The sequence below is a fragment of the Emys orbicularis genome, chromosome 1 (genome assembly GCF_028017835.1).
Source record: "Emys orbicularis isolate rEmyOrb1 chromosome 1, rEmyOrb1.hap1, whole genome shotgun sequence".
Lineage (NCBI taxonomy): Eukaryota > Metazoa > Chordata > Testudines > Emydidae > Emys > Emys orbicularis.
In genome coordinates, this window is record NC_088683.1 from 371997277 (window position 1) to 372006663 (window position 9387).

Genomic DNA, 9387 nt, shown 5'->3' on the forward strand with positions numbered 1-9387 from the left:
AGACAGAGCAGTGCTGAGGAAAGGGAGGGGGAGCTGGGGAGCTCCAGCCTGGGAAATCCCCAGGCTGTGGGCCTGGTTAAAGGCCAAAACAGGTACTGGGGTTGCAAAGGTGCAGCCCGGGGTTAGGCAAAGGCAGTAGGTCCAAACCCCCCTTGCCAGTGATGAGTGGTTTACAGACTCCAGTCTGCCCCAGTAAGCGGGGGCTAGGTGTTGACTGGCAGTAGCCACTGAGGCCAGGTGTTACTGCTGGGGACAGAACCCTGAGATAAAGGGGCACCGGGGTCTGGGAAGGACACGGGGGCCAGAGGCAGGCAAGACACCAGCCAGGATAACTCCCAGAATAATCAGCAGGAGGCGCTGCACTGGTAAGTCTCAACTTTGCTACATTGGCCACATCATCAAGGTAGACGACTGCAGATTCTCCCAATCCAACTAGGAGACCATCTACCAGTTTCTGAAAGGTGGCGGGTGCATTTTGCAGCCCAAAAAGGAGCACATTTAACTCTCAGGAATAAAAGGGCTTTAGAGAATTAACATGGTACACTTTAGGCTTTAAGTTTGAGGTGGGGGATGCTATGAGATAGTTAACCACTCCCAGGTGCTCTTGGACTGTGAATGGCCCTTCCCACAACACTTCCATCTTATGGGCCTGGAGTGCCTTCAAGACCATGACCTGGTCCCCTACTTTGAAGGAACGCTCTCTGGCATGTTTATCATACCAGGCCTTTGGCTCTTCCTGAGCATTATTTAGGTTTTTTCTAGCCAGAGCTAAAGAGTGTCAGAGGGTATTTTGTAGGTTATTTACAAAGTCCAGAATGTTAGTTCCTGGAGAAGGCGTAAACCCCTCCCATTGCTGCTTCACCAACTGTAATGGCTCCTTAACCTCGTGGCCATACACAAGTTCAAATGGTGAAAACCCTAAACTGGGATGTGGTACAGCCCTGTAGGCAAAAAGCAACTGCTGCAACACTAGGTCCCAATCATTGGAGTGCTCATTTACAAATTTATGTATCGTGGCCCCCAAAGTTCCATTAAACTTCTCCACCAGGCCATGTGATTGATGGTGGTAAGGGGTGGCAACCAAGTGGTTCACCCCATGAGGTTCTCAAATGCTTTTCATGGTCCCTGCCAGGAAATTAGTTCCTGAATCTGTAAGGATGTCGGCGGGCCAACGTACCGTGGCAAAAATATCTGTTAATGCCTGGCACACACTTTTAGCCCTGGTGTTGCTTAGAGTTACTGCTTCCGGCCATCAGGTGGCAAAATCCATGAAAGTTAGTATGTACTGCTTTCCTCTGGGTGTCATCTGCTTTCTGCTTGGCCTGGATCTGTTCCCTTGCGCCTGGAGATATCAGTTCCTCACTGGCTGGTGGACTTGGGCTTGGTCCCTCTGGAATCGATTTAGGTGATGGGCTGTTTCCGTTGACTGTGAACTGCCTTCCGCTGGTGCACTATGTGGTATTTCAGGCTCCAGCTGAGCCTCTTGCATAGATTTATCTGCTGCTGCCAGGGCAGGTTCGGTGGTACCCTCTGGCATTGGAGTTGTAGACGGGGTTGCAAGCGCTGGATTCAGTGCTGGCAATGGTTTTGGTGTTGGTTGCTCTGCTAGTTCTGGTTCCAGGACTTATTCTGCCTGGGTGTCTGCGACTGGATCCACTACTGCTGTCGCAGACATTGGCATGGGGTCTGGTTCCACCACCTCAGTCTGAGTCTCTGGTAACACAGATGGGGCCCTTGTTGAAAGTTCAGGGACAGGGATAGGCGTGGAGGCTTGCTTAGCCTGGCTGCGGGTGACCATTCCCACCCTCTTGGCTAGCTTCACATGGTTGGCCAAGTCTTCCCCCAGCAGCATGGGAATGGGATATTCATCATAGACTGCAAAAGTCCACATTCCTGACCAGCCCTTGTACTGGACAGGCAACTTGGCTGTAGGCAAGTCAAAAGAGTTTGACTTGAAGGGCTGAATTGTCACTTGGGCCTCGGGTTGATGTATTTTGGGTCCACTAAGAATTAATGGATAGCTGATTCCTGTGCTCCAGTGTCCCTCCACGCGATAACCTTCTTCCCGTACACACTCACACTTTCACTTCGCTCTGAGGGTATCTGGGAGGCATCTGGGTCTGAGGCCCTTTGGTGTGACCCCGGTGCAGTGAACTGTAATGTGTTGGGGTTCTTGGGGCAGTTGGCCTTTACATGACCCAGATCGTTACATTTAAAACATCGCCCAGCTGACTTGTCACTGTGGCAAGGTGGGTTGCTGGAGAATGGTGTGGTGGGACGATAAGGTGTCTGGGGTTTTCCTTGGGGTGTAGGTGGGCCTTAGGCTGATCCCGGTGGTATGGTGTGGTCTCGGGGTGTCCCTTCTGGTATCCGCCCAAACTGCAACCTGGTTTGTTCCTTTCTGCTACCTCCACCCATTTTGTTCTGATTTGCCCCGCCTCTCTGGTATCTGGGACTGGTCATATTGATCAGCATAAGAAGCAAGACTTTCTGCTGAGTCCATTTTCTCATCCCATAAACACTGTTTTACATCATCATTGGTGATAGACAGGAACTGCTCCTGCACAAGCAAATCACACATTCCTTCAAAACTAGTTACACCTCTTCCTTTGAACCATATATCTAACAGATCCTTCATCTGGTTTACATAAACCAAGTAGGTTTTTAGGAGACTTTTTTTTCTGCCCTGGTCCCTCTCTCTGTCCGAGAGGGAACAAACAAAGAAAGCACAAACAAAACCTTCCTGCCCCCCACCCAGTATCTTCTTTTCCCATTGGTCTTTCTGGTCAGGTGCCAACTAGATTAATTGAACTGATTGACCCCTTACAGGTAAGGGGATTCTATACCTCTGGCAAGGAGGGATTTTATGTTACTGCATACATAAGGGTTGTTACCCTTCCCTTTCTATTTCTGACAGCATATCTGGTTGCCCCATTTCAAAAAAATATATTGAATTTGGAAAAGGTACAGAGAAGGGCAACAGAAATGATTAGGGATCTGGAATACCTTCCATGTGAGGAGAGATTGAAAATACCACTACTCTGCAGTTTGGAAAAGGTATAACTAAGGGGGGGATAGTATAGAAATTATATAAAATCATGAATGCTGTGTAAAAATTAAATAAGGAAAATTATTTATTCCTTCACATAACACAAAAACTAGGGGTCACCCAATGAAATTAATAGGCAGCTGGTTTAGAATAAACAAAATAAATTATTTCTTCACAGTCATCCTGTGGAATTCTTTGCCAGGTGACGTTGAAAAGGCCAAAACTATAACAGGGGTCCAATAATAACTATATAAGTTGATGGACAATAGGTCCATTAATAGCTGTTAGCCATGATGGACAGGGATCCAACACCATGTTCTGAGTGTCCCTGGCCTCTGTTTGCCAGAAGCTGGGAGTGGGTGACAGGGGATGAATCACTTGATGATTGCCTGTTCTATTCATTCCCTCTGAAACACCTGCTGTTGCCCACTGTCGGAAGACAGCATCCTGGGCTAGATGGACCAATGATCTTACCCAGTATGGCCATTCTGATGTTCTGATATGGATCCAAGATTGTAGCCCAGTGGGCTAGCTTGCCTTTATTATATTCACTGCTTTGCATTATATTCATGAGTTTTGATAAATGAAGGGGGTGGGAGTATGTCCCTTTTATGGACCCAGCCAGCCAGTTAGCTATAAAATCCCTCTTTGTAGATGTTCACTACATTTCCTAAATTCATACCCTTTTAAACTTAACAGGTACACTACAAATTGGAACTTGGAAAGAACCAAAAGAACCACTTAGGACAAAAATGACAAATGTAATATACTTAACCACAAAAAGGCTATTTTAACAAACTGACACACATGATAATAAGTTAAAATCATTAATATACTAATCTTTAGGAAAAAGACACCCCAACATTGGTAAGATGAGCAAATACAAATACGAAAAGGGGAAAAAATCCCCTACTTGAATATGCATCAAACATAATCACATCAGCGTAACATATTATAAAAGTAGCATTACAGCCGAGGGCCAGTTGGAGAAGAAGATGTAGTCCTTAGGAGGTGTCAGAATGATGTGACGTTGTGCAGTCTACATGGTTTTATAAAAACATGATAATAAGTGAATATAATGTAACTGGGATAGTTTTATAAAAAATTTGATAATAAGTGACTATAATGCAAATGGGATATGCTTTGTGCAAAAGGTCTCTTGTAAGGTATCATTACAAAGCTCATAATCTACTGAGTGTGATCATCCTATTTGTAGAAATGTACCACTCTTGTATCTAAAACTAGAAATATAAAATGTAACTCTGAGGGCCTATTGTAATTATGTAAAGTGTGGGCCATTAATGATGGTTTGGAATCTTGATGACTCCCATTGTCTGCAGATGGCTGTTTACCTGTGAGTCTCCCTGTATATGTGTGTGCTGGGAAGTGAGTAATGAAGTCTTGCAGTGACATGTGATCATGTCACCTGAACTGGAATCCATCTTTAACCTGGTGCTTTTCCAGTGAGGGGAGGGGGTGGAAACCCAGAGGGACAAAGGGTTCCCGCCTTATGTAAAAGATATATAAAGGGGTGGAAGAGAACTGAGAGGGAGAGAGGAGCCATCATGGAGAATCCCCTAGCTAACACCTAAGCTGGAACAAAAGCTGTACCAGGGGAAAGAATTGTGCCCAGGCCTGGAAGGTGTCCAGTCTGAGAAAAACTTACTGAAGCATCTCTGAGGGTGAGATTATCTGTATTTTGTTTGATTAGGCATAGATTTGCGCATTTTATTTTATTTTGCTTGTGACTTACTTTGTTCTGTCTGTTACTACTCTGAACCACTTAAATCCTACTGTCTGTATTTAATAAAATCACTTTTTATTTAGTAATTTACTCAGAGTATGTATTAATACCTGGGGGAGCAAACAACTGTGCATATCTCTCTATCAGTGTTATAGAGGGCGAACAATTTATGAGTTTGCCCTGCATAAGCTTTATGCAGGGTAAAACGGATTTATCTGGGTTTAGACCCCATTGGGAGTTGGGCATCTGAGTGCTAAAGACAAGCACACTCCTGTGAGCTGGTTTCAGGTAAACTTGCAGCTTTGGGACAAGTGATTCAGACCCTGAGTCTCTGTTAGAGCAGACTGGAGTGTCTGGCTCAGCAAAACAGGGTGCTGGAGTCCTGAGCTGGCAGGGAAAACAGAAGCAGGGGTAGTCTTTGCACATTAGGTGGCAGCTCCCAAGGGGGTTTCTGTGATCCAACCCGTCACAGATGACCACTGGCGATGATGGGGAACATGATGGTGTAACGATGCTGGTTCTGGCTGGACCCAACTGAGAGTGACAATTCTGGACAAATTTCTTAAAACAGGGCAGTTACAGCCCAAGGCTGGGGTTTTTCCACCTCTAACGTAAACCAAACCAGCCAGACAAAGAGGACTTTGGTTTTACCCCACTGGCTAACCACAAATCACACAAGCAATTCCCTTAGACACTCCAGTTTCCCAGTATCACCACCAGTGCCACTCGTTATGGGGACAAATGGTTATGAAAACTAATACCCCAGTAAAAGAAAAAAGGTTCTCTCGATCCCAAAGGACAAAGCCCCAGAACCAGGTCAATATCCAAATCAGATCTTGCCCTCAAATCACGCTGTTGCCAATCCTTTAGAATCGAAAATCTAAAGGTTTATTCATAAAAGGAAAAAGATAGAGATGAGAGCTAGAATTGGTTAAATGAAATCAATTACATACAGTAATGGAAAAGTTCTTAGTTCAGGCTTGTAGCAGTGATGGAATAAACTGCAGGTTTAAATCACGTCTCTGGAGTACATCCCCAGCTGGGAGGGGTCATCAGTCCCTTGTGTAGAGCTTCCGTTTGTAGCAAAGCCCCTCCAGAGGTAAGAAGCAGGATTGAAGACAAGATGGAGATGAGGCGTCAGCCTTTTATAGTCTTTTCCAGGTGTAAGAACACCTCTTTGTCCTTACTGTGGAAAATTACAGCAAAATGGAGTCTGGAGTCACATGGGCAAGTCCCTGCATACTTTGCTGACTTACAAGGCGTATCTGCCTTCTCTCAATGGGTCAGTTGTGTTGCTGATGGTCATTAATGGGCCATCAAGCAGGCTAGGCAGAGCTGACACCAATTTGTCTGTGGTGTCACCAAGAAGCATAGCAGAAGTTTGAAATACAGACAGTAATTTCAACTACAAAAATGATACACATATAAAGATGGCATAACCATAACCAGCAAACTATAACCTTATCTTAGACACCCTATCTGACTCCCTTTATAGAAGATTGGTGCCACTACAGGACTTTGGTTGCAACAATGATCTATATGGTCCCAGATTATATCAATAACGTCACAGATGGTAACGAGGAAGATGATGGCCAACTTTTCAGGTTGTTCTACAGGAGAAGGTGTGAATATATGGATGTGCAGATGTACATTCTGTAGTATCTCTATCTGCCTTACTGAGCTGGGGTGTTTGTGACTGTGCTAAACGTATTAATAATGTATATTTGTAAAAATTAAAGAATCCCTATAGTGTGAGTGTTGCAACTGCGCACATCAGGGTTCTCGACAATATAATAATTTGAATAATACCGGGCCTGATCTTGGGCAAGAATCTGTCAACCGTTAAAGTGATATCTGGGGATTCTTAAATAATCAATATTATTAATACATAATCCAGAGATTGGGCAACAAGATGTATCTGCCCCCTGCTGTAACCAACTTGTCCCCACTCCCCTCCCACAGCTGAGATAGAACCCAGGAGTCCTGATGGGGTCACTATCTCCACAAAGTAATGAACAAAATAAGAATATACATTAACATTTTAAACCAAACCAGTGTCCCTTACGTGATTTGCCACAGGATGTAAGAACAAGTAAGTATTAGAGCTGAGTGAGTGTAATATTTATTTAATTATATTTCTTTGATACAGGAATTAGACACTTTGCTCCTGTCACCTGACTGCTAAGTTATCTGCCAAAAAACTAGAGTTTTCAAAGGACTAAGTACCCCCTTGAATCACGGTTAATGTTGCCACCCCCACCAAAATCTGAAATGGCTCCCTTGTAGCTGGGGTGGGGGAGGGAGGTGGAAATGATCCAGCGAGTGACAGAGGGAGGGGGAGGGGAATAAAGGAGCAAGTGACAAGCGTGCGGCCTTGGGGCGAAGAGGAAGAGCAGGAGCAGAGCCTTGGGAGAAGTGGTGGGGCAAGGGGTGTGTTTTCAGGGGGTCCAGTTACTAGCAATTAGAAAAGAGGCAACCCAGTGAATGTACATGGACTGATTCCCCAGTCTGTCATGCTGACACAGCACAGTAATATCACGACAAGGTTTAATGTCTCTCTGACTATTCAACAAGTGGGTCAGGAAGAGGGCCCAGCATCATGTCCCTTGTGAGCTCTGCACAGAGCTCAATCTGAGAACCAGAGCATCAGGAGAAAGGTTGAGGTTCCTTAATGAGTAAAGAGCCGGAGCAGCCTGTCCCGGATCGTTTTGGTGCTCACACCGTAGATGATAGGGTTTAGCATAGGGGGCACCAGAAGATACACATTGGCAATGAGAATGTGGTAATGCAGGGGCACATTGTGGCCAAATCGGTGCGTGAGGAAGGAGAAGAGACCTGGGATGTAAAAGGCTAAGATGACACAGAGGTGGGAGCTGCAGGTCCCAAAAGTCTTGAGCCGGGCGTCCTTTGTGGGGAGGCTGAAGATGGCTCTGAGGATCTGGGTGTAGGACAGAGCAATAAAAATCATATCCAGACCCCTCACCAAGAATGCCACAAAGAGGCCGTAGTAACTACTGAGGCTGATGTCAGCACAGGCCAGCTTCACTACGGCTATGTGCTCACAGTACGAGTGGGGGATGATGTTGGTTCTACAATATGGCCACCGTGTTCCCAGGAAGGGATAGGGCAGTATGAGCATGATTCCACGCAGCACCACAGCCAGACCTATCTTGGCCACCACGGGGTTTGTCAGGATGGTGGAATGTCTCAGGGGATCACAGATGGCCACGTAGCGATCAAAAGCCATAGCCACGAAGATCCCAGACTCTATCACTGCAAAGCAGTGAATGAAGTACATCTGGGTGAAGCAGGCACTGAAATCGATCTCCCTGGAATTGAACCAGAAGATGGTCAGTGTTTTGGGCAGAATGGACGTGGATAGGACCAGGTCCGTGCCTGCCAGCATGCAGAGGAAATAGTACATGGGTTTATGGAGGCTCGGCTCCATCTTCACAATGAACAGAATGGTGATGTTCCCCAAGATGGCTATGGCATACATGGCGCAGAAGGGGATGGAGATCCAGACATGGGCTGCCTCCAGGCCAGGAATGCCCAGCAGGATGAAGGTGGAGGGGTTCTTGAAGTCAGTGGTGTTGGAATCTGACATGGAGGAGGGGGAAGGTGTCCAACTCTGAGGCAGAACAGTGTCTCCTGCATGTACCCTACGTTCCCCTGATTTCCTGTATGTGCCCAGGCTCTAGGGTGATGGTCGCAGTACAAAAGCCTGGATGGAGAGACAATGTTAATATGAGACACTACATGCACAACTGGAGGCTGTTCTCATGGGTAAAGAAGTTTGGTCACCTTCACACACTGAAAAATTATACTTTCATTATTCAGAGAAATGTGAAAAATTGACCGTACTAATGCCATTTCCATATTTTATGGTGCTCCATGCATCAATAATTCTTACACATCTGGGACTGTTTAGTTTAGAGAAGAGAGAAAGAAGGGGGCATATGATAGAGGAGAACAAAGTAAAAGAATGGAACTGATTACATTCAAATGGAGAAACAGAAAACAGTTCCCAACCAGTACTATCTATAGTTCCTTACTGCTTCAAAAGGGCGAACTCCCAAAAGCTGAGGCAAATTATCAGCAAAACTGACTGGGAGGAATATATTAGATGGAAAAATGGGAATGAAAATTGGGAGTTTTTCAAGAAGAGTTTATTAGATATCTAAAAAGCCAAAATTCCACCATCAAGAAAGTGGACAACTTTACCAGAAAGCCCAGTTCTGTGGCAAAGGGAAAGCAACAGTTGGGTGGGGGGAAGCAGTATATAAAAATGGGGAAAAGGGAATATAGATAGCAAGCAATACAAATTGGAAGTTATGAAAATTGATAAGAGATGTTAAATTCATCAGAGAAAATCTATGCCTGGCAAGGCTAAGGGCAGGGCTGGCTCCAGGCACCAGCCAAGGAAGCAGGTGCTTGGGACGGCCAATGGAAAGGGCAGCACGTCCAGGTCTTTGGCTGCTATTCGGCAGCGGGTCCCTCAGTCCCTCTCTTCATTTTTGAGCTGCCGCTGAAGTACCACCAAGGAGGAAGAGAGGGAGCAAAGGCCCCCCGCCGAATTGCCACCAAAGAATGA

General features: G+C 45.6%; 1 protein-coding gene across 1 annotated transcript; it reads right to left on the reverse strand.

Moving 5' to 3' along the window:
* Positions 1-7461: 7461 nt before the first annotated feature.
* Positions 7462-8400, reverse strand: LOC135895527 (olfactory receptor 52R1-like). The gene has a single exon (XM_065423645.1). It carries the CDS (start codon positions 8398-8400, stop codon positions 7462-7464), a length of 939 nt encoding a protein of 312 aa, XP_065279717.1.
* Between the last annotated feature and the right edge of the window lie 987 nt (positions 8401-9387).